At 39.8% G+C, this 25748-nt stretch overlaps 1 protein-coding gene across 6 annotated transcripts; it reads left to right on the plus strand.

Annotated features, from left to right (window-relative positions):
- The first annotated feature begins 4083 nt into the window (after positions 1 to 4083).
- POU1F1 (POU class 1 homeobox 1) lies at positions 4084 to 25156 on the plus strand. 6 transcript variants are annotated; one of them, XM_066177325.1, is made up of 9 exons: positions 4084 to 4173; positions 5110 to 5174; positions 15998 to 16002; positions 18029 to 18094; positions 18982 to 19095; positions 20526 to 20771; positions 22295 to 22459; positions 23041 to 23101; positions 24943 to 25156. In XM_066177325.1, exons 1-9 carry the CDS (start codon positions 4084 to 4086, stop codon positions 25154 to 25156), a joined length of 1026 nt encoding a protein of 341 aa, XP_066033422.1. The 6 variants fall into 6 exon arrangements, with proteins under 6 accessions (XP_066033422.1, XP_066033421.1, XP_066033425.1 ...); XM_066177324.1 differs by lacking the exons at positions 4084 to 4173; positions 5110 to 5174; positions 15998 to 16002 and adding exons at positions 15176 to 15304; positions 17771 to 17786; XM_066177328.1 differs by lacking the exons at positions 4084 to 4173; positions 5110 to 5174; positions 15998 to 16002; positions 18982 to 19095 and adding exons at positions 15176 to 15317; positions 17653 to 17658.
- The last annotated feature ends 592 nt before the right edge of the window (positions 25157 to 25748 follow it).

Consider the following 25748-nt stretch of genomic DNA (forward strand, 5'->3'; position numbering starts at 1 on the left):
CCTTGTGGCAGCCGCAAGGAAGGAGAGACTTTCCAAGGTGTGAGCGTTGCCTTTTTCCCAATCTGGAAACGAAACTCGAGATAATTTTAGCAAGGAGGTAATGTAAAAGGGGATCTTTAATGAAGGCCTTCAGGAGCAGTTATGGAAAGATGCCCACAAAAGCCCACATTGTGAGGACCTGCAGGGCAGGTGCTTGAAGGGGACTTGACATAGCAGAGTGGTTTTACTGAAGGCCATGAAATCTATGCTCTCTCGTCCTGCCCCATCCCATTTTCCATGCCTCTCTTTTGATCTAAGAAATATAGAATTAATGTTCAGTTAGGCTGTGGATCTGGGCCCATGGGACAGTTCTTCTTCTCTTCCTTTCTGTCTGGGTATGAGGACAGGGAGCACAGAAAGTTCCCTCTGTCTTGGGAACTTGCCTTTTTTTCCCTCTTTCCCTCCAGTTCATGATAGAATTGTTTTCTGCTTCTCTCCACACCTTCCCTGTTGAGGTGTGTGGGCACTGGAGATGAGGCAGGTGATTCCTTGGCTTTTAGCTGTTTCCTTAAAGGCATTTGAATGTATTTTTTCTTTTCATCAAGGCTTTTGAAGGTCTGTTCATTCAAAAAATATGTTGAGCTATAATCTGTTGTGACTACTTTAGCCTTTGTCTGTTACATTTGCTGTTCTATAATTGCCTGGTTCAGACACCTCAGGATCAAAAATTTGATGCTTAGTAGGAGTCCTGGATGAATATTTATGGAGACTTTCACCAATTCCACTTTTGTGGAAAAGCAGAGGAAAATTGCTTTGATTGTCTTTAAAAAGCCCTACCAAACCAAAAAAGCATCTCTTCAATTGTATCTGTTTTTCTCCATGGTCAAAATTTGGGATGAGGATAGGTGTCTTTTAAAGTACCTTTGGAAACTGTTCTTAGTCAATGAAATAACATTGAAGAGACAGTAACTTTCTCCACAATAACAAAACCCCCAAACCTCTGCATGTTAAGAGCAAGCAATAATCCATATTTATTAGTATCTTCAAGAAGGTGACGAGCAGCGATGATGAGACAGAGATATGGGAATATAAGAAAGGAGCAGGCTAGAGAATACAGGACAAAAAGAGGTCAAACATATAAAGAATCAACCGAGAAGAGCATGCATGTTTGTGTCTTTCCCAGAATATGTTTATTTTGAAGTGATTAGGTGAAGGCATCCTTAGTTTTGAGGTACCCACATTTTGAGCTTTGACTTTGCAGATAAGGTGTGTGCCTAGGCTAGAGCAGAAAAAGGCTTTAATTTGCCTGTAGCTATTAGATATGTGGTAAACAACACAAGTTGACCTATTAACGCACCGGAAAACTTACCCTGGAGATAGGATTTTTTTTTTTTTTTAAAGGAGGATGTCATGTACTCTCACCTGTACTTCAAGGGTGGAAGGCAAGGCAAACCATTCTTTCCTTCACCAAATGCAGATGCGGTACCTCTGTGTACAACCCAAACAATTACCACTGAAGGCTAAAACTCTGCTTTCTAAGAACGTGACCTATATATAATGAAGGAGAGGTATTCAGCCAGAGCAGCTTGTGTGTGATGTTGGGAAGGAAGAGGTGTGGGGCACTTGCTAAAGCAGGAGGTCAGCAGCTGGGTGATCTGTCTCCATTTCTGACTACCACTCATTATTTCATGAATCATGACCTCAGTTCTGAAGAGAAGTTTCTACCAACCCTTGGGTACCAATTCCTCACGTTGTGGGGTCATTGGGTGCTGGCACAGAACAAAGAATTTGTTGCTTCTGCCTGAAGCTGACATACAATTAAATGAGAAGATAATGAAACAGACCGATAATTAGGTTTTATGGTATCTGATTGAATTGAAGCACTGAAACCTTCTTGAATTATTTTATCCCCTGTTGTTCTTAAATGAAAAGAATAATGGTGCAGATGAACACCTAAAATCTCTGTGGGGCAATTTTTCTGGCCCTCTATGGGAAAGAAAGGTGAAACCTACAAGGAGTTGGACGTTGGATTGACTGTGACAGCATTAATTTATCCACTCTGCTTTAGTTTAAATGGAGAGGCAAAATGCCTGCTGACACAAAGGTCCCTTACTTTTGATTTATGATGTGCCAAAAATTCAAGCCAGTGCTGTGAAAAGAGTACAATGCAGAGGTTTGTGTGTGTGTGTGTGTGTGTGCATAAGCACACAACATTCTTTAATTGGTGTCTTCATAATAACTGATTCATTTTATGCAAATTTTTGTCTTATGACAGAGTGCAGTGTGTTGTAAAATCTACAATTCAAGACATACTGAATGCTGCCAGCTACTTCTTTTTATGAAAGATGAATTTTGAAATAGATTTGTAGCTCCTCTATTTTTCAATTAGTAAGAAAAAATCTAAAAACAATTACTTTTATTAACCTTTCATTTTATTTCATTTAACTCTAAGTCACAATTTTTTCCTAGTATTTGTTATGAAAATTTGCCTCTCGTGTGTTCATAGGTCCATGCTTTTCCTAGAGGTGATCTTCACACTGAAATATCTGAGCATCTTTTTTTTTTTCATTGACCCCCGTGGTGGTGTTAATTAACTAATTCATTACTAAAAAAACCTCAAGAATTTAATGCAGGGAAGAGTGTTTCTGAGGAGCTAAAAGGGAGTTTAAGTGAATGTGTAGTTTACATTAGAAATCTAAAAGTAAGTGGGTGCTAAGTAAGTTTAATTTTGTGATCATTGTGTTGAAGCAGGTGCTAAAAAATTTTGTGTGTTGCATAAATAAATTTTATTCCTCAGTGAACTTTATTCAAAGATTACACTTTGATATGACACTGAACCTCAGGTCTTGCTCATTTTTGAGGCATGTTTTTAAGTATCATATTTAAAGCTACAGCTGTCACTATCAGAGAACACAAAAAGGTGGCAAGCTTTCAAAATTGAAGGTTTGAACAGTACTTTCCTCTTCACAGCAGTGAAAAACTATTACTTCAAATATTAACCCACATTTAATTTGCAGTGGTAGAAGAACAGTAAAAGACCTTGCATGACAAATGGATATTTATAATCTGTACCAGTTGTGCTGACCTAACACACCCTGGTACCAGGGTATGCTTCTCACATTCTGTGCTCACTGATGTGATCAAAATGTGTCCCAGGACTTTTATTTTATCACTTCCACTATGCCATTTTTTTTTTCTAATATTTTTGTTTTTTCAGATTTAATCAAAATTGCTAATATTTATGAAAACTGTGAGAACTGTTAGAGTGTCCTTTCATGGAAGTAAAAGCATCTCTATTTCGAAGGAGGCTGTACAGATACTGAACAGCTTCCGTGTTTCAGCTGTGATACAAGCACACAATCAGCTCTATCCCTGTGTCCAAAGCAAGCTGTGTATCCTTTTGCATATAAACAAATAGATGTTGCAAGTTTTGCCCTTTTCCCCATGGATTTCCTATGTTTAAAAGATGATTTTTGATTACAGAAAAATTCCGATCTTGCAGAAGACACCTTCTGAGAGCAAAGCATGCTGCCACAACTGCTTTTAGATTGGTAGCCTTATTTTTAACATGCAATTTAATGTAAGAACATGGAAGTTCTCTCCAGAATTTTGACGTGTTTAGATCCAAACTCACACTAAAGTGATGTCTTGCCTCCCTGTTTGTCTATGACAAATAGTTTTGTGTCAGCAGATAACTTCTTTCTAGTATTCCTTTCTAATGTCACTCTGGCATCTTTTGCTACAAAGGGGATATTTTTGAAAAAAACACAACCCAGTGTGATAATTTGGTAGTTTATATAATTTTTAACCATTGAGCAAACAGTGAAAATTAAATAAGCAATCTTTACCCAAGAATGATTATTTAAAGCAAAGCTATTAATAAAATCCTCTGACAGGTGGAGGCACTTAGTAATATCAATTAGTTTTCTCTTTAGATATGAAGTATTCATTTTATAAATTTATTTATTCTCTATATAAAGTTTGTTGCCTCTTGAAAAATGGCTTGCTATTGGGAATACATCTTGCTATTCCTTTTGGGAGGATATTCTGTAGCTGATATGGACAGGATTTCAACAGTTTGAGGGGAGAAAAGAACAAGTGGTTATGTTTTGCAAATGTGAAGATGAGGCTGAGTGTTGGATTAAGAAAGAGATTAAGAGATGGCTTTGTGGAAATCTTCTGTTCAGGTACTGTGTTTGCGATGTGAAGATGAGAAGTTATCATAGCTATTGTTAGAAATGTATGTTTTTTCTGTAATTCCTTATTTCTTAGTTATCTGTCTCTTTTAAAGAGGATTAACATTGTTAATCTCTGTTAAATCTTTTGGAGACTCAAAGATAATTTGTTTCAGGCTGGTGTAGAACAGTCATGAAATGGCAGTAGAATTTAATTGTAAGGACTTAATTCATCATTCAGGTTGCTCGGCTGATGACCTGCATGAAAATTGTGAAACAGAATAAATACCGATAACTGTGAATCATATCAGCATGGAGATGTTAAAAAAACCCAAATGCTTTGGGAGTTTTTTCCCCCAGGCATTTTAAAAAGTCACCGTGCTCTCAGTGTACCGAAATAAAGAAGGGGGATCTGATTTCATGTTCCTTTTGCTCTGTGTTTGGGGTGCAAAGAGGGAGGCAAGCACCTCTGTGCTCTCTGCAAAGGAGCAGTCACGTATTTTAAGCAGCTCCAACGGGACTGGAGTTGGAAAGTTGGTGTCTATTCAGTCTAAGGAAACCTCTCTTCTGTGGGGAAAGTAGATATTTAGTCAGTCTGAGAAAATCCAAAGGGAAGTTCTGCAAAAATTCCACTTATATTTTATGAAACTAGTGTCAAATAAAAGTGATTGGACTATGAGGGTATTACTCTGATCTGCTTCGAATAAATGCTAAGAGGCAGAGAAAATGGTGGTGGTTTTTTCCTTTACTACAGTTTTGTGATGGGGATGTGCTGAGTTTTTTCTTATTTTCTTTTCTGCCTTGAATACACCACCCAAATTCACTTCTAGTTAAATATAAACATGTTAGACTATGCCTAATCTCTGAAAAAAAAGTGCTAATATAGATTTTCTTTCAGACATGCCAACCTTTTATTTAATATGCTGTATAATTTTGTTCAGCCTGTGGTTTTAAGTTTTACTGGGCAACAGGAAAAGTATGTTGGTCTCCAATTCAAGTTATTTTCCACCATGTGGTTGAGTCAACTGTATAGCTGGAGGGAGCTTGGGAAAGGGAATGATAGCCAGTTCCAAGTCAAGGGGAAAGCAATGTCTGAAAAGAGGAGAAAACAACAAAGAGAATTAATAAGGTAACAACAGAAAAGGGAAAAATTACCACATGTGTTTGATCATCCAAGGAGCTTTGGGAAGATGTACTCAGCTGAATTACATTTTTCAGGGTAACATGTTTTGGACAGGTGCATGGCTTCAGGTTTTTCTTGTGGCTTATGATGGATCATGTCACAGGAAGCTTTCTAAAAGTGGCCATTTATTTTCTTATTTTATTTCAGATTTGTTATTTGTTGAAGTTTGTTGAGGTCTGTTGAGGTCCACATCTGTAAATACATTTTATATCACAGTGGTGAGATCATGGCACCATTATCAGCATAGACCTTGAGATCATAATGAACTCAGAGATGCTATTGACAGATCATGTCCCTGTGCTTGCTTCCCCTTTGCTTCTGAAAATACTAATTTATACTGCTCTGAGGGGAAATTCCCTTGGAATTCTTCCTTAGGCAGTGTTATGTGGATAAGAGTTTCTTTTTATTCCTGCATCTACACAACCTTGGTCCAGGTGTGTGGTTAGGAAAAGTTAGCATTTCCCTGTGTATAACACTTCTGGAGCATGTAGTCTGCACAGAATCCTCTGTGTTGCTGACTTGTTATTCAGCAACACATGTGGATAATTACTATTCCTGTAAAATAAAATCCAATAGTTTGACAGTGATTTATGAAGAATGTTATTCGTGTTAAGTTACAGGAATGTAACTTAATGTTTTCCTTGCCATAACTCCTTTATTTTCCCTCATCCACTGCAATAACCTGGTAAATGTTGTAAAAGGTTTGTGTTCTTTTTCCTTCCCCTCTCAGGGGAGGCTGCAACGACTGGTGGCAGAATTTCACTGTGGTGAAATCCTTGCCCACATAGGAAGGAGTGCACAGAGAAAAGTCATGTTTAAAATCCCCGTGTGTTGTGTGTTGTGCTCTGTACTCTGGGAACCCCCTGAATTACAGCAGCTTTTGCAAGAATATCCTAACAGACTTCATTAAAAGCTCAGCTCCTGAGCTGCTGTGCAGTCCTGAGTTGGTCATGATCTGGAAGGTGAAGGAAAAGGGTATGTCTTGGAAGCATCCATTCCTTGAGGGGCTACTTCAGGCACTGGGGAACAAGCTGGGGAGAGCTTGACTGCTCTGGAATGAAAAAAAATCCCCCTCCGAAAGGGAATTCCCACTAAGTTCTCTGGCTGCTGCACCTCGCATGTGGAATGTTAGAGTTCCTGGGTGGCCGTGTCCCGTGCTGATGCTCCCTGGCTGCCTGTGGCCTCACAGGCTGGCCAACAGCCCTGGAGCGGATGGAAATTGTCCCCCTGTGTCTCTTCCTGGTGTGGTGGCCTTCCTCCTGCACCACTGCCATTGCAGGGCAGCTTCAAGTGTGGTACAAGGCAGGAGGTCACCATGGCTGAGCCATGCTGAGAATCAGGCTCCTTACCCACAGGTCCTCCTGCTCTCCCTGCATGAGAAGAAAAGGGGGATTGATTTCAAAGGTCTAAATGCTGTTGAGTTAAAGCTAGGATTCCATTTCCCTGGAGTCAGTCAGTGTAAGAACAGAAGGGACTCCCCCTATTCTGCTTTCCCCCTCCCATTTACTTATTTCACTTGTGCTTTTTTTGCTTTAACACCTGGAAAATGACGTGGTGGTCTTTTTTAATTCCTGATTCTTCAGGTCAGACCATTTGCTGATGGAGAGAAGCTTTTAGCCATATGTTAAATGTACATGCTGCCAGACTCACGTGCATTGCTGGGATTTAAAAGGAAATTTCAAAGCCCTGTTGTTCCTGCCTCTGACTGCGGTGTCTGTGTGGTTGGGCTCTTCAAAGGGATTTAGCAGAGCAGTGATGTTGTGAAGGGGCTGTAGACACAGATCCAAGGAGAAAGCATTAAAATATTTGCCTTGGGGAGAAATGAAAACATCTGAACGTTTTCAAAGAGTAAGTAATTACTCTATGCCTGTGCAAACTGTAAATAACAGTTGCTCCAATCACTATTGTTTGAGTTGTGTTTTGCTCTGGGAAGCTCCCACTTTCCATCTTTTACCTGAACAATATTTTAAGAGGCGTGCATATACAAATATAATTTTATTTCTCACCTTCAAAAAAGCCAGAAAGCCTCCTCTCCCTAATCTCCATTCCCATTTATATTTGAAAGAAAAGAATGGTCTCTCAGCTGTCAACTTGCATGGAGACTGAATCAGCTCAGATCTTGGACAGTGGCTTCTGAATTCTGAAGACTGGACCCACATGGTCCTTTGCCTGTGGTCACACCCCAGAAAGTGGAAGTGCAATTTCTGAGTTCTTATCTCAACCTGTTGAGAGGTTTTACACTTTTCCCCATGGCACAGGAATATGTTTAAAAGCTGCACAGTTTTATAAGTGAAGATCTGATCAAAATGTCATCAATAGGTCTGGCTGCTATCCCCAGGCTGGCCTCTGATTTCGTATTCTCTTGGGCAAGCTACTTAATACATGGTTTCCTCACCCAAAATATTCAAGCAATACCTTTTGGGGATGAAAAAACTGAGATCTTTAGGTGACAGGAGACACTGAAGGGCAAAAAATCATGCTCTTCCATGATGATTACTCTTCTCCTGAGAAAGGTGCACTTTTCAGCTTTAACACCGCTTGGTGATGATTAATCGAATTGTGTGGATTAAATTTTCAGTGAGAGTTATGAGATACTTTCCTGAAGAATAATGCATTTTAAATGTAATGTGAGATTCAAGAATTAAAATTTTATCTCATATTTCAAGGAATTTTAAATGACCTTCAGACTGAGCCAGCCAGTGGTTTGAATATGCTAATGAAATCACTTTGCTGGCAAGATGTTTTGTTTGGTAATGAAACACAAAACTGCTGACCGTGTTGAGCTGCTGCTGTTTGTCTGTCTAAGGCAGTAATATTAATCCATGCAGTGTGTGCAGGCAAAGTTCAGGTATGAATATAGATGACCAGGATTTTCTGGCAGCTCATATAATGGTGTCCTTTTAGGTTTTGATGTTTGTAACCAGCTGATGACCTTTATTTTACACTGATAATGAGAGAAAGTGGCGTTACTCTATCGCTCGTCCCCACGAATACAGAAATAATTGGGTTCTCATCACTAATCATTTTAGCAAAGCAGAAAGTCCCACTTAGCCCACATCTTGTATTTTTACTGAGTAATGCTTCTGAAGTATTGTGAGAATGTTTACTGCTTCATTCACTGCTCAGTGAAGGTATCAAAGTCTGACTCCAATATTTTGAATGAATTCCAGTCTTTTTGGGGTTATTTTGTGTTTTTTGTGGTTTGGGGGGTTTTTTTTTGCTGGTTTTTGTTTTTTTGGTTGTTTTTTTTTCTTTTTTCCTACTCAATTGTTAATTTTTATCAGACTCAACCTAGAGGAATGTAAGTAAATTTCCAGGTTGAAGTATGAATATTACAATTGTCTTGGTAAAAAAGAGCAAAATCTATCTGCACAGGTGGTGATCTAAAGTATTAAAGTTATTTTAAAAATTTAAAAGCCAAACCTCAAAAGATTCAATTGAATTAAAAAAATCCACAGATTTCCTTTTTATCTTGTGCTTTTACTACTATAAATCTTACTAAGTAACATTGTATAAATTATCACAAATCTGGATTAATTCCAAAAGAGTGCATGCCTAAGGTTGCAGTTTGTCTGGAAAGTTTTCCTCCCACAGTTTATTCTGTTTGTATGATTTACCTCATACAGTGCTCACAGTGCTGCAGATCGAAAAAACTTGGATATTTCTTCTAAAATAACCTGAGGCAGTCAAAAAGCAAAAAAAAAAAAAAAAAAAAAAAGGCAAAAAAAAAAGAAAAAGAAAGCTCACAAAAGATGCCCAGAGCATTAGGAGAAAACTTTGATACAGTTTTTTGAAATTCTGAATTACTTTTTGTCAAAGATGAAAGCTTCTATTTAAATTTGTTGATTTGATTTGATTTGATGCCAAAACTGTTGAAACTGAAGACTGCTTTTAGTTTTGGAACAATTTTAGAGCTCAAAAGTATTCAGCAGTTCTGCTGGTCAGATATCCAAATGTAATTGGGAAGATATCATCCAGTTTCTCTTTGCTGTGACACATAAGGAGGGAGGAGTAGGGACAGGAGGCACGGAGCAGAAGGGACAGAGATGAGCAGAGCAGAGGCTGATGTTTATTCCAGGGGGAGAAGAAGGGGGGGGGGAGCACATCCTCATTGTTCAGTACATTTGCTGTGAATTTTACCATATCATTGTCCCAAGCTTCCAATAAAATTGAACAAGTATTAACCAGTCTCACAGGGCCTTATTTCAGTTGTTGCCTATTACGTGCCCCTCACACTTCCCTGGAGAGGCTTGGGTAGGTGAGGCACAGAAAGTCACTGGCAGCTTTTCGGAAGTGTCTTGGCTCAGAAATTTTCTTGGTTATTCCTTTTAATTAAGTTAATTTTAAAGAGTTGGTGATGGAGCTACATACGTGGCATGGAGATGCTCGTGAGGATTGTCTGGCTGTCCCAGAAAATTTTCTGTGACCCACCAAGGGCTGGACCAACACTGAGACCATGCAGTTCTATTCCCCAGGAAAAAGCAGAAGGGGCAGGCTGTTCAAAGGTGGCACAGGCTGTAACGCCAAATGCATCTTGCTGCGGCAAACAGCCATGGAAGAAGATTTTGAGCCTTTAAATGTACTGTGAACCTTTCAGGATTTTTGACCTCTGCAAGGAAATATCTGAAACTCTTTCAAAAGATGGTGAGGGTGGTATTCAATGCCCTTTCTGGGAACTAAAAAGAAATTTTGCTTTTGCAGACGTGAAGTAAAAGTCACAAAAAAAGTATCTGGGCGGTTGTTCACTGCCCTTTTTTCATCCAATTGCTTGATTAGGTTAGCCCAGTTTCCAAGAAAAAGTTGCGTTCAGTAGATTTTTGCACTGTGGGCAGAGGACTAGCAGTACTAGTTTGTAGTGCTGGTTAGATTTTGGCTTTTTTGACAGAAGCTTTTCATGCCAACTTAAGTAGTGAAAGGACAAATTCATAGCAGATAGGCAGCAACAGATGATGTGTTCTTAGGTTATGTGTAATGTTGATGAATTTCAGTATTAGTGTGGTAGACATTCAAATGGCTGACCTGGGTGGTTCTAACGCATTTTCTAGGGCCAGATTTGTAATCTCAGCAACCTGGCTTAGAGCTTTACCCTGGCAAGATATCTCCTTTAAGTCCTGTTCATTTCTTGTACTTTTTGTGCCCTGCTGTACTTACACTCATTCCATTTTTCTCTTCTTTCCGTCTTTCTTTGTCTCAGGGTATGTCTGAAGGGGCATTTCTGTGCCATTTCAGATGTGGAAATGGTCAATTCCCCTTATTTGCCTTTTTCCCCCCTCTTACTTTTGAAATAAACAAGACTAGTTGATTAACAGCATTTGGGGGGGAAAAAAGTATTCTGCTAATGAATTGATAAACTCAGAGGCAGGGGACGCACATTTTGCTCCAGTTTATGTTATGTGAAGGTGCCTTTAAAGTGCATGTGCAAGATTCAAAGTACCACTCACGCTGCATTCTTTGTACAGGAATATTTACCAAAGCTTTGTGGAAGCAATGTTTGTCCTGTGCCTTGAAAAACAAAACTGGGAAAGAATTAATGGTTCTGTATCTTGATGAAAACTTCCTGGGGTTACAGACCCCCTTTTTGAAATGACATAGGAAAAATGGAAAGAAGTCATTTGGAGAAGAATAAAAGCACTCCCTGCAAAGTTAGGTTTCCAGAAAGAGCCTGATGTGGATTTAAATTCATAACTGGGTATATAAATTTCTTTTCTCTGTGGAAAAGTTCTGATTTTCCAAAGGAAACCATGGGGGGAAAAGTCTTTTGCTACTGAAGTTATTGTTACGTTGTCCTGAAAAAACTGAAAGTGGGTAAATTGTAATATATGTGAGTTTTAAACCTGGCCTTTAACAAATGTGAAATCACTGTCAGTAGTAATATTTTGTAAATGCTTTAAAGTTGTTGAGTGAAAGCTGGTTTTTTTTTCACATATTTGACTAAACTCAGTCCTGGTATAGGTCCACTGTCTGGTCCCAGTCATGACTGTTTGCAGTTATGATCCTACCCTGTTTTTCACTGGAACAAGGCTGGAATGAGCTTGGATCACTTCCATGAGCTGTCAGGGTCTGCACCAGTATATTTGCAATATGAACCATTTTGAGGACCACCAGTCTGACTGGGAGCACGAAGAAAAGCAGTGGAATTTGTGTCTGCTATTTCAGGTTGTAGCTGTTGTAGATAAGTTTAACCATGTTTTACGATGGGAGCGGCTGCCCTGGCTCACTCAGGTTGTTGTTTGAGAGCCGTGGGAACACCACCTTTCCCTGCAGATAACAGATCATGTCTGTGCTGCACGTTCAGGGGGCTCTTTTCTGCAGAGGTGATCTAAAGTTGAGGACAGGTGGCTCAGAGAAACAAGTAATCTTACGTTCTTTTTGGTCTTTATCGAGTAGTCCCACTCGCTCTAAATCAGGCTTTAAGGCTTTTGTTTGCTGTAATGCAATTGCACTCGTGTTTTACTCAGACTCCAGTGAGCCAGACTTTGGCAGCAAGACTGGATAAGCTTTCTGTAGGTTTTTAAAAGTAAATTGCATTGTGCTGCTCCCTGGGAAAGTGTCTTCCTTGAAAATGTTTAATCCTCCCTCCCTCCCCCCATCAGTTGTGAATGAAACTATCCGTGGCTTACACTGACAGTTTGTGAGTCAATTTGTGTCTTACCTAAGAAAGAAGATTTATTTTTCCCCCCATGCACTGTGTTATGCACTTAGAGATGTCTTTTTCATTTACAGTGTGGGAAGTAATCCATGGATCTATGATATCCCTCTGCCTTGTGGGGATTTCAATAATATGATCATGGCCATTCCAGTTCAAGGACTTTCTGGATAGGAAAAACAAGGGGAAAATTGGGTAAACGTGCAGAAACATGCAGATCTTTAGTTTAGAGAAGTTTTATAGTTTTTTACCCAACCCAGGGATAAATGACCATGAAAGTTAGAGAAAGATAGAGTTGAAACCTGGGAATTTCAGTGTTCTGAACAAAATGAAATGTGACAGAAATATTTACACACGAGTACATGGTACAAAAGTGTATGGGGTGACAGGATGCAAATTGCAGTATTATTGGGGGTAAAAAGAGTTGAAGATCACCCTCTCCATATGCAGTGAAGGCAAAAATAAAGCTCACTTCCCAAAGAACCACAATTTCTCTGAGATGCATTATTGGGATGGATAGATAGATAGATAGACAGATAGATAGACAGACAGACAGACCCCCACACCCACTCCTCTCCAGAGTGTAGATGTATAAGTGAGTGACTGTTTCAGTGGGATATATTTCAGCTCCAGGACTGTCATAATGATTAGGCTTGTAGAGAGTTCCATCCCTGCAAGCTCTTTATTTGAACAAGCCTTAGAGTTCTCAATTCATCTACAAAAGGGCTTGGAGACCTGGGAGAAGGAATGAATGAATCCGTGATGCTGCCAAGGCTTGCACTGTGCCAGATTTTCTTTGTAATTTTGTGGTTCTTGGCAAAGGTGAGGCCGGAAATCCATGTTGTCGACCAGCATGGAATCATCTCTTGGGAACAGAAATGCTGTGCTCCTGTGGAGGAAAAATAATGGTGTTTCTCTGGCCAGACCTGAGATCTTACAATGAGATGCTATTTCTGAGCTGGGAAAACCTCATGAAGAACCATCTTTCTGCCACTTAAACAGACAGTTTAATGCTGTCTTAAAAACCCCCATTGGGTTTTTCATGGCTTTCTTCACTATTTTGGGATTCAATCAGGAGAGATTTATGGGGCAAAGAGTCAGTCTGCTGGCATGAAATAAGTATTGGAGTCAACCTGAGGAAAGATATTAAGGTAAGCTCAGAATTATACAATAAAGGATGGTGTAAAAAAGGTTCAGTCATTAAAATCTTCATTTTCCCCCATCCTCATTTTAGAAGTAATTGCCCCCTAAAAGCCCAGTTTAACTGAGGATTCAGCAGGAAGCAAATGGGATTCCCTGTGACATTTACCAGCATCCAAATGGAGAACGGGCTCTGGGTTTCAGGGCAGAAAATTCCCACTGAACTTACGAGAGCCCTTGTAAGTGTAGAGAAGGAATGACCTCTTTCAGCCAGTGGCCTGAAATTCCTGCCAGAAGCCTTCAGCTGAACTGTGCACCTGGGCAATCTTCTCCTGACCTGGGGAAGAAATGGAAGTCTGGAAGTGATCTCCATCTTGTACCTGAGGACAGGCTACAACTTCCTCACGTCTAGACGTGAGTTTGCAGTGAAACTGTAAATTTTCTGTTTACTGAATCGCTATCCACAGTGATACCTGTTGGGATTTGAGAAAAAAGAATTGTCCAAGACTGGGATGTAAAGCTATTCTTTTTCTCACATGGCTTCAAAACTCTGATATGTGGAGGGGAGCCCCTGTTATATTTTTCATGCCCCTTGCTGAAGGAGAAAAGAAGGTGAAAGTAAATATTTTTTGAATTTGAATCCACAGACATTAGGATACATTGAGCCGAGCCCAAAGTAATGCAGATGGGGATTCATTTGATGACAGGTACTTCCATAATATTGTAGTAATTATTTTGATGGTTTTTGTATATTTTGCAATCTGAAAGTGCCTGTGTAAGAAGTAAATAACCACTGTTGAAGCACACATGCAGTTTGCCATAAGCAGTAATTCTGAAATTTCTTTACAATCTTAGACACAGCCTTTCAAAAATCACACTTAAAGATAATATAAAGGCCTCTGCAGAATGGCTCAATGCAATACCACTTTTCTGCAGTAACACATGAAAAATGGTGCAATAACAAGTATGATTGCTCCCATCTCATGTATCTGAAGCTGGTGTTGTCAAAATTCTAGTTCAGACATTTAACCCAGTTTGGAATATGAAACACACAAAAATTATTGTCATCTTCACATAAAATATGGCCAAACATCCTTGGTAACAAAAACCAAACCAAGCCCACCTTTGCTGCATCTACACAGAATATGTGACTGCAGTGTACTGCAGAATTTTTCATCATTTTCAGGGTAACCTGTAAGCTGTTTAATGCTCCAAAATTATTCCAGTCTCATGTCAAAATATCACTTTTCTTCTTTGAGTTAGGATCCTGATTTTACTTAGGATCGTCTAGAGAAGACTTTACATGCTGCAGTAGTATAAATGGACAGCATGTACTCTGCCAGGAGCTCATCTTAGATAAACATTTAGATAAACATTTAGCACATCATGCTTATGGAAAGTTATATGTTCAAAAACTTCCTTCTGGCTACAGCTGCTTCATTTTACACACCTCTGTTTTATCCTGGTATAGGTCAAGACAAATGATCACTGCAACTGCTGGGAATTAGGTTAATTCAGATTATTTTGCTATAGGTTCTTGACTATTGCAGACTTCTGTTTGAGCTCTCAGACAGGTTTCCTTCCAGACAATTGCTTAGATAAAATTTTGGAGGCAGGTGTTAACTGTGGAAACTTATTTAGTATTAAACTCACTTGTCTGTTGCCACTGACTTTGGAGACGATACCTTTTTTTTTTTCCCCCCTGGTCATTGTCCTCCACAAAAGACCTAATTGAAAATATCTGTCAAATCATGTCTCTGGTTTCCCTCTTCTTTCCCCTGCCCCCCCATTAATCGGACACGTATTGTGTTTGTGTGGGAAGGAAGGAGGGTCTGTGGCAGGGTAACAATATTGCTGGGAAAAGAACATTAAAATGGATAAAGGGATTTCCTAGTGGTATAAATACCTGCACACGACCTCCCTGTGCTCCGGAGCCCTCCTCTGTGTGTATATCCAGGTAAAATCCTGGAAGAGACTTTGAGGTGCCATTAATCCTGCAGGATCTGCTCTGGTAGAACACGGGACGGGCAGCTCTTTTGCCTCTTGGAGGGTATGAGCTGCCAAGCATTTGCTTCCTCAGACACCTTTGTGCCCTTGAATTCTGACTCTTCTCCCTCCCTGCCTCTGATAATGCATCACAGCGCTGCAGAGTGCCTGCAGGTCTCCAACCATGCCACCAATGTTGTGTCTACAGGTACTTTTTGAAAATACTCTTGTTCTTGCTTGTGATTTTCTTTGGGTGATATATGAGTTCATCAAGTTCTTAGTATTTAAAGTGTTCAGTTATGTATGATTGGGACTATGCCAAAGTAGAGGCAATTTCACAAAATTCTGCATTATGAGTGAATCAGGAAAAACACAAATGTTCGTGTTTTAGCTAAATATGTCATTTTCTCTAAGTTTGTTCAAGATTAGACTCAAATATGCTGCCAACTTAGAGCTGTCATTGTTGGCACAAGTACAATCTTTGATGACAACTGCCATGTAAATTAATTGAAAGGTTGTTTATTATGCAACCGTAATTTAAAATATTATAAATTACCTTACATAGGAAATATATTTAAAAGACCTCAGGTGTAAATACAGCTTGGGGGAGTTTTCAAGATGGAAAAACATCACTTTGCAAGGCATGTTGCAAACTGAATCAAGACTAAGGTTTAAGTGGGATGTTCAAAATGGGTAGTAGAAACCTTGTCAATATTTTTGAATCTTGTATGTTTGTGTATATAATCCAATTAGATGCATTTAAACACTAGGACTATTTAATCACTGAATATCTGAGCCAAAGAGAGTTTTCTTGCAGCCTTAATACTGCAGAGGTGGGATTCTGGAATACAGGAATTGTTGATAGAAAGCCTTCAGGAACAGAAAAAGAAATAGTTGATTTATTTGAAATTGTGCTAACTTTAGAATTTTATATGGAGCCTTAACAAGAAACCATATTTTTTATGAAAATCATTGCTAATAAAACATTTTAATGAAAAGAAAAACCATGTAAGTAGTGAAAACTGATTATTGGTAACAGAAAACAGGATCATCTTATACACTAAGGAAAAGGCTCAAAATATCCTAATACAGCTGTGGGTTAGCAATAGTGGCAGGGAATAGGAGAATTTAAATTTTGTATGAGGTCAAATTTATGTATCTGTATCACAGCATTATTTTCCAGATTGATCTGACTTGCAATGGAAAGGACACAATCAGGGTTGGCCCAAAGCATCTGCTCACCTGCTACAGGTTTAGGTTTTGGTATTTTGCCACCCAAGGACAAATGCCACTGCATTTGTCAGTGGAAATTTTGATTACAGGATCACATCCAGAAGATGATCCTGTGAAAAAATGACCCTGGGAAAGCAGAGACTGAGGGTGGCAATTATAATGAGTTAAGATTTACAAATTTCATACATAGATTAAGGAATTGTCATAAAAAGTGCCACTCTGTTTAGTGCATGTGATGTGAGGAGAATTTGTGTAGAATGTAATGCTGAAAGGATTTTGAATAACAACTTATTTTAAATGTCAAAAGTTTTAAAAATGGATGGAACAATTCTTCATCACAAGAAAGGTGAAAATACTTCTGTCCAAATAGTATGCTGTCATCAGCTGATGCTCTGCAGTATCCTCAACACTGTAACTGCTATTATTTCATTTAAATAGCATCATCCTCACTATTAAATTTTAAATCATCATTAGCAAGTCAAAAATTGTATTTTCATGCATAAAGGTTATAGTATGTGGATTATGAAATAGTGGAAAAAATGCAACCAGTAAAGACTTAGATCTTAACAGAAAAATTGAATTGCTTTACATGCATTACAGTTATTAACACAATCTTTATTTTCACTGCATCTACATTAATACAAGCATGTTTGTGTTAGTAGATTTTATATCTATACAAGTGTATTTTAACAGAACACTTTACTGTTATGGTTACTGTTGTAAAACCCAAAGATTCTACTCTCTAATTAAATAGACTGTTTTGAACAACAGGAATATGTTCTTTAAACTGTGGGTTTACATATACGAATGTTCATGAGCATTAATTTTTAATATTCTGTTTTATTGCAGTTGTTAGAGGTGGCAGTAAATGCATTTTTATTCCTACTTATACATAAGAAACAGCCATATCTCCATATTGCATTCTGCAAAAAATGGTCTCATTCTTCAGGCACTGGCTATTACTGAGCACAGATCTGAAATACCCCTGTGAAAACACTAGCGATAAATTAGCAGTATGTTTGTTGGTGCTGCTGATGGAAAATTTTTATTAGGCCTGACTTTTTGGAGGAATCCATCTTGTTTCTCTACCACCTTGCCAAAGCACTCTGAAATGCTTTTTGTTGCTTGGCACTCAAGAAATGGTGATTTTTGGACACATCAAAGCAAATGTCCCAAACGGCTGCCTTTGAAAACCCAGGCCTTGATTCACTGCAGGGTTTGGTCGACAGTGAAGGCAATTTCCTGAGACCACAGAATTAGTTTTTGTGTGAGATTGAATGAATCAGCATGTGGAAATTGTGTGAGGAGAGGAACAGGTCTCCTCCTTAACAGTGCAATGCTTCCCCAGCTCAGCAGTTTGTGTAAACTGGTTTTGCCCATGGATTATACTAAAAGCAGCCCACCAAGACACAGCGTGACCGTTCCTAGTCCTGCCTCAGAGGATGTCCCACTATTCCTGGAGGCAGTGCTCCCTGACAGGTCCCTGTTAACCTGATGGTTGTGACCCTGTGTTGAATGCTCACAGGAGAAGATACAACTGCAGAGAAGGCACTGCCTGCCTCAAGCTTAAAGGTTGTGTCTTGAATCTTGAATTCTTACGAGTCCCATCTGTCTTCTCCTTCCTCCCAACTCGTGCCTGTTCCTGCATTGGCTTTGCCACGACAACGCCGGGACACCCTTGGCCAGGCCTTCACTACTCCGTGCCCTCCTGTCACTATGGGAATCAGCCTTCCACCTACGGGGTGATGGCAGGTAAGAGGCCAACCCTCAGCTGGGTGAGCTGTCAACATGTGGATTTCAGCCAGTTCTCCTTTAGAGGGACCAATCCAAGCCAATTGTTTAAAGAAGATGCGATTTGGATTAAGGCGTTAGAGAAAGGGTTGGGATGTTAGAGGCCAGTGCCCAGAGTTTCCCAAACCTCTGCATCACTTGTGAAATTACTCTATATTTCATGTTTCCCTAAAAGGCTGGGAAAGTCCTGCTCTTTTTGCTTATCTCTTATCACTCTTTGAGGGACCAGAAGTGACATACCCATTATACCTGTGCATTACTGGTACTTGGGCTGATGAAGCTGAAGCCATAAAATAAAATGATGGCATAATGAAGGGATAGCCAAATTCAGCAGGCAGATCAGCCATGGGATCATGGATTTTTACAGTCATGAATGTATGCTAGCATCCCGCTCATTCTTCCTTGTCCCAGGCTCAGTAAGAGTGAGGCACTTTTATTCTGTGCAAGTTTAAGCAGCAGTCAATGAGGTAATGACATGAACCAAATTAACATACCTCCCAGTAAATAACTGGGACTTGGAAACAATCCAAAATCAAACTCAGAATTTTGTTTCATTTAATACTAGAGTAAATCAGCACAGACTAATATATCTGCATAGGGACAGAGTGTAGACTTCCCTCATGGTGTGCAAATTTCCAAATGCTCCTATTTCATCGTGCGTTTCTGTGTCTTTTGCAAACATTCCTGGTGTTGTCCAGATCCCTGGGAAAGTTATTAAGTAAAAATAAATTATACTGCTCAGAAATTAATTGTCTTTAATTCCAAAATAAATACATTTTTATTCTTCTCCTTTCTTTTCTTATTCTCTTTCTTTACTAAAGTCTTCTTTCATTACTTTATTTTCGTAGGCATCAAGCCTGCAACTCCAGAGATGCTCTCTGCAAGTCTCTCCCAGACTCGCATCTTACAGACATGCAGCATGCCCCACCCCAACGTGGTAAATGGTGTCAGCACCTTGCAAAGCAAGTCTCCCTCTTCTAAAGTATTTTTCATTATTTTCTGAGAAATTTTTTGTGGTTATCCTGTGTTAAGTGTATAAAATAATTCTGTGGGGTTAGAACCTCCAACACTGATGGGAGTACTTGGGGCAGTGAAGAAAAGCCTAACCCTAATAAATGGAGGAAGCAGTGGGAGGTTAATGAAGTTCTGAGTTCTTCTACACAGTTTTGTGTAGTTTAGAAAATTGGGAAGGATGTCCTGAGAACCTGGAAATTACTGGCTGTTCCAGATACACTGAAGAGTGTTAATATTTCTCCAATCATTCCCGCCATGCCTCCCTCAGGTCAGAGACTTTTTAGGTCTACATACAATATCTAGGGAAAAACCAGCCTTCACTCTTAACTGAATCTCGTTGTGAAGTCTGACATTTGTGAACAAAAGGTAGTGAAAGATAGTTCTGTTTTGGCCTTGAGCACTTCCTTTTTTGAAGGATCATTCTGAATGAGTTCTGGTTTTGTTTTTTTTTTTCTTTGAGGTCTTACCTGTGTACTTTCCTCAAAGAAATTTTATACTACAGCTAAGCCAAGATAGTATTTTGTCTGAGCATCAGATGGCATCTACGTGGAAATATTCTTTGTACCAGAAAATAGAGACTGGCAAATTTTAAGTGACTCAAAATGACACATCTTGTTGTGCCACTTAATTCCAACTTAGAGCATGGATTTTTACTTGTGTAAATTTAGGCCATTAGTCTCTTATTTAAGTGCTTCACAGTTTGCTAAATAATAGGATGGCTGTGGCTGGTGAAAGGGGCTGTTGATAGGTTTCTGTGTGTTGGGACAGGAAAGAGAAAAATATATCTTAGGAAATTCTATCTCCTGGATTCTCTCACGTATATTGTATTGATGCCTGAAGTTTTAGCTTTCATATTTTTCAGATTCTGTGCTGCCTAGTGATGTAGTTCTGAGCCTCAGATTATGTGCCAGTAAGCTCTCTTTGCAGAGTAGGTAGACAAAACAAATGTTTTTCCTACTGAAGACCAAGGACAATTTTCAGGCCTAAAAGCATAAACAAGGGTGGGCTGAAGGGAGGAACAAGAAGGATGGGACCTCACAAGCTGAAGCTGTAATTGAACAATTAAACCCCAATATGCAAATGGCCCAAAACTTATAAAAATGTAAGATCTCGTGACCGGTCAGCCGTTTTGTGACCATTCTTTGTCCACCTCGGGTGTAGCCCTGGTCAGGCTCTTGTCCTGCCCGAGGTGTATCCTAGAGGCCCTTCAGTAAATACCTGCTTTATTCTCTAGTTCTGTCCAGTCTCTGTTTCAGGTCAGCCCTCCCAAGGCATCAATATAATTAACATTACCAGGATTACCAGGTGGCGAGGGAAGATTTTAAGTGTGTATCAGCAGAAAATAACTGCAATGAGCTTTCTCTCTGGCCTTGCTCAGGTGGTCTGACCCCGTGCCTGTACAAATTCCCGGAGCACGCCCTGGGTGCCAGCCCCTGTGCCCTGGGCCACGGCTTCACCCCCATGGCCCAGCCCCTCCTCACGGACGATCCCGCTGCCACAGACTTCAAGCAGGAGTTCCGCAGGAAGAGCAAGTCTGTGGAGGACCCCGTGGACATGGACTCCCCTGAAATCAGGGAGCTGGAGAAATTTGCCAACGAGTTCAAGCTGAGGAGAATCAAGCTGGGTATGTGCTTTATGTCCACGAGCCAAAGGCTGAAAGGTTCCAGCGAGAGCCCAATTATTTCTCAGTGTTTTATGGTCTGGCCTCTGCCGTTGGCTGATCATAACTCTGATCCTGCCTTGTCCTGCAAAACTTTCTCCATTCCTAGAAGACTTGCATGGAATTAATGAACCTCAGCTTCTAGCTTGCAGGAAGGGACTTTAAGCTTTCCTGCCCTTAAATTATTTGTGCTAAATGAGGAGAAAATTTTTGATGTTCAATAAATTCCATTCAGTGTCAGGTGCAATATTTTGCACAGCTCCAAATTATCTGCAACTTAGGGCCGGACATGCTCCAACCTCTCATACCCATCCTCTTCCCCATGGAGTGTTTCATCTGATGGTGTGCTGTCATTTCAGTACACACTGAGTGACATCCATGGGAAATCCTTCACACCAGTAGGAAGCTTCTCTTCCTGGTTTATTTTTTTGTTCCATGACACAGCTGGGAAGCAATTGATATCTTTGTTGCTGTGAGATAACTGCTGAGGACAAACGTGGGCTGAGCCCTATGGTTCTTGGCATTATCACTTACAACATTGCATCAGGATTATAGGGAATCCTTTTATTTTATAAATCTAAAACAAATTATAAGGTTATTTGGGGTATGTATGCACTATCTCAATAGCCAGTATGTTCCATTTTCAGTCTAAACTGAAATAAAAGGAATTAGGGTTTAAAAAAATATTTGCATCTCGCCAATTTCCCTGTATATCCTGTACTTGATGTCATACACAGCAATGAAAAGCATTTGCCAGGCCACACATAGTTAATCACTGCATCTTCATCCTGAATTTTTGAGGGAGCAAAACTTCCTATGATGCAAGCAAATGACAGGGAGCCTGTAGAATGGGAGAAATGCAGTATGCACATGAAAAATAATCTGAGTTTGAGCTTTACAAGAAAAAACAGAGTTGTGAGTCTGAGAGACACAGGGTTAGTGCATCAAAAGAGAGGTTAAAAGGTGCCTCATGGGGCACCAAGTGCCTAAAGACATCCCGCCTTGTCCTGGCACTGAAGCAAGAAAGGAGGATGAGGATCCAGTCCCCCAGCCACGGCAGATCCACATTCAGAGAAACAAACAGGGAGCTGTTGATGCAGAGTCAGAGTCTGCATGGGGACTGCTGCATTTCTCTGATGACTTCAGCTGAGTTGTTGCAACAAATAACAGGAGACCTGCAGTGCCTCTAGGGATTAGTTTATTGCTCTTGCACTATCTACAGAAAGACATAAGGTGTCTGGATCCTTCCCAAATCCCTAATCCTAGAGTGTGAAACTCCACTAAATCCGTGTCACACTCCACGGGAACCACCAGGAGACTGAACACGGCTCTGAGGTGAGCTCAGGCACCTCTGCAGGAAGCTCAGCTTGAAGGCACTGCAGCACACACTGTCCCTGCGAGGACCAGCAGTGAAGGGCTGAGCATCTCAAGGAAAGTAACCCTTCCAGAAAGCTTCAAAGCTGCTTTTTCCTCTTTACTTCTGACAGGTTATACACAAACCAACGTTGGGGAAGCTCTGGCTGCTGTGCACGGCTCTGAGTTCAGCCAGACCACTATTTGCCGGTTTGAGAACTTGCAGCTGAGCTTCAAGAACGCCTGCAAGCTGAAATCTATCCTGTCCAAGTGGCTGGAGGAAGCAGAACAAGTGGGAGGTAGAGAGCTGAAATCCTCTAAATATTGATTTTCACTTCAAGGAGAATCCCACATAAACATTTTAGGACTATTACATGTCTTCTGCAGACTAAAGATTTTGTTTGACCAGCTTTAAATGCTGAGGTTTGCTTGTGTTAAAGTATAGTTATCTTTTTTTTTTTTTTTTTTTTGATGAGCATGGAGGGGAAAACTGAAATGCTTGGAAACATCTCGAGCTACTGGAAGAAATTTCTTCCAGTCCAATCCCAGCAAACTCGTTCCAGTAGAGAGCCAGAGTAGGATCTGCAGGACAGCCCATTTAGCAGTGTCCAGGGATTTTTCAGTAGCAAAGGACTTTTGCTTCTAACCATTTCTGCCTATAACCATTTATAGTTGGAGGTAAAACAATGGCCAACCATCCCAATGATGGAAAGATCCTGTATGTGATGCTCCTCTTATTCAGCAGCACTTTCTCTTGTGCTTTCTTCTTCCTTCAAACACAGTGACTATTTTTCTGGAAATGCTTGTTTTTGTTTTCCAGTCCCTGTGGAATGTAACTGCCAGCCTTTGCTGTTTGTCTTCTTCTTTTTTTTTAATACAGCTTTGTACAATGAAAAAGTTGGAGTGAATGAACGGAAGAGGAAGCGCAGAACGACCATAAGGTAATAAATATTAAGGTCATTACAGTTTAGAAACAATTTTGGCTAAGATGCTTCTTTTTCTTCTGCCTAAGTGCTGTTTTCTATTAATGAATATCTACATCTTGTGCTTGGAAACATTGCAGTGAAAAAACCCCAGCATAACCCTCCAGACCCTCCAATTCATTCCACAGATACTCTTTTTTTTTCCCAATTAAAAACTTTTGTTCAACCACACACTTTCACATGAAAATACATTTTATTCTCATTCAGTCAAAATTTATTCTATCTATATATAGCGACTAAGGTATCAGAGCACCTTTATTTTCATTTTGGGAGATTCTACATTATACTAAAATAAATGGATTATTTTGGCATAATTAATAATTATATAGATTTTGATACATAAAAAATGCATATAAATTTTTGAGAGAATTGAGGTCTGGGAAGTTTGAGAGAAAGCTTTCATGTGTCCTGTTGCATCCCTGTCACTGAATTTTTTGAAGTTCCAAAGGAACACTTTAATAAATTAAAGGGAAAAAATCAGAGTTGTTCTGGAAACTTCCTTTTCTTGTTTCTCACAACTCTGGTGGCCAACATCTACCACCTCTCGAGTCTCAGCTCCATATGGAAATTGAGTAGGCTGGCAAAACATATTATTAAAAAAAAAAACAAAATGGCAAAATAAGAATTTGGAGTGCTTCCTTCTCCTTTTGATATCCCAGATTCTAATTAAAGGTTCCTCTTTAAGGGATGCTTCTCAATTAGGGGTGAATTAGGGGTGAATTTGGGATGGAAAAGTCCCATGAACTAAATTAAGTTAGACCACAGCAAAAACTTCTAAATTTGAATTTGCGGGAAGTATTATATTTCATACTTTGCTCAAAACCCAAGAAGTTTTTAGTCAAAAGTAATGATGTTCCTATACTTCTGTATCTGCAGAACACCATGCTATTAATTAGCCAGTTTTGTTAAACTTTAGTAAATATTGAAAAACTGACCTGTAAATGAAAGACCAACAGATGAAATAACTACAACTGAAGCAGATACTGTATTTCTGTACCTAATACTTGCACCTCACTTCCAGAATAATGCATGAAGTGCCCTCTCGTGTCCAAAGAAATTACAGCTACTGCTGAAACTTCAGGATGCCTCCCCGTGGCACACGAGCAGGCCACAGAGGTGTTTTTTAGAATATGTAGCAGAAATTGGAAGCAAATTCTATCTGAAAATGAGAAAAAAAAATAACGGTATTAAGTTATTCTGTTTAGCGAACCACTCAACTTTGGTTGCTGCTGACTCTGAGGAACAGATGAGGGCAGGCGTTGGAAAATGTGATGATGGCTTAAACAGCTGGCCATAATCTCTGTGATTTCTAGGAATGCTCTAGTGCTGACTCTATAATTAGTGAGATGCAAAACACTCCCAAATCCAAGTGATTCTCTTTCTCTCTGTAAACCCAAATGATTTGACACAACCAGGTAACACTACTGATGTGCATTTGCTGGTGTCAAAAGTGGTCAGGCTTGCTCTAATTCCTGTGACCCTACTCATAAGTAGTTAATAGCTGTGTCTCCTAGATAATATCAAGAAGCACAAATATTTTATAATTAACACTGAAATTGCACTGGTTATTTTTGCCTTTTGATCACCCCATACCAAAATTCTGTGTGATGTCACGCTGCTTGTGTCAGCAGAGAACTGGAGAATATTTTTCGTGCTTTGGGTTTCCTTTACGTAGAGAAAGATGAAACAAATCAAGTCACTGCCTTCAGTGCTGTTACTTGATCTTTCTCTTGAACTAGTGGTGAAAGCCTGAATGTACAGAAAAGTTTTTAAAGGTGAAATTTTACCCCTGTATCCAGCATCGCTGCCAAAGAAGCCCTAGAGAGGCACTTTGGAGAACAAAGTAAGCCGTCTTCTCAGGAAATTATGAGGATGGCTGAGGGGCTCAATCTTGAGAAAGAAGTCGTGAGAGTTTGGTTTTGCAACAGAAGACAAAGGGAAAAAAGAGTGAAGACCAGTTTACACCAGAATGCTTTCAATTCTATTATCAAGGAGCACCATGAATGCCGGTGAAGCTTTTCCACGCACAGATGTGGATTTCTGTTTTCCTTTTTTGTAAATATTGTAAAAACTGTGTTGTTAAAAAAAAAAATCAGTAAACCACTCGTTCCTCCTACAAGATACTGACTTCAGGCATAGTGTTTGTGGAAGACCCAATTTTAATGTAAAAGGTTAGAAACTCAATCTTGCAGTGTCTGTTTAACGAGTTGAAGGTCTCTGCAAGGAACCCACCACGCATTGTTCAACTAGGAACGCTCCCCAAATTTCACAGGCAGCTGCAGCTTCCCTCTGCTGTGCCTTCCTTGCCTCCATGGTACGAATTAATGACTAAATGTGTGTGTGTTGTACATTCAGAAAGGTTGCAAAGCTTGCTGTAGCTTGGGAAGGATTTTGCTGTCGTTCATTAAGGCACTGTGAGCTCACCAGGACAGAGGTGTCACACTGCTCCTGCTGGGTGCTCTGTCTCAGCCCAGCATTTGACTGCCTCCTTGAACTGGTGTCAAGTAGAAGTGGCTTGGAGAATGCTTGTTATCAAAGGTAATTCTTTGGCCACTTCGTTATGTGCCTCAAAGTTTGGTTTGGGTAGGCTTAGCTAGAAAAACAG

This window comes from Chamaea fasciata, unplaced genomic scaffold (genome assembly GCF_029207755.1).
Source record: "Chamaea fasciata isolate MVZ Bird 193981 ecotype frontalis unplaced genomic scaffold, bChaFas1.0.hap1 SCAF_2, whole genome shotgun sequence".
Classification (NCBI taxonomy): domain Eukaryota; kingdom Metazoa; phylum Chordata; class Aves; order Passeriformes; family Sylviidae; genus Chamaea; species Chamaea fasciata.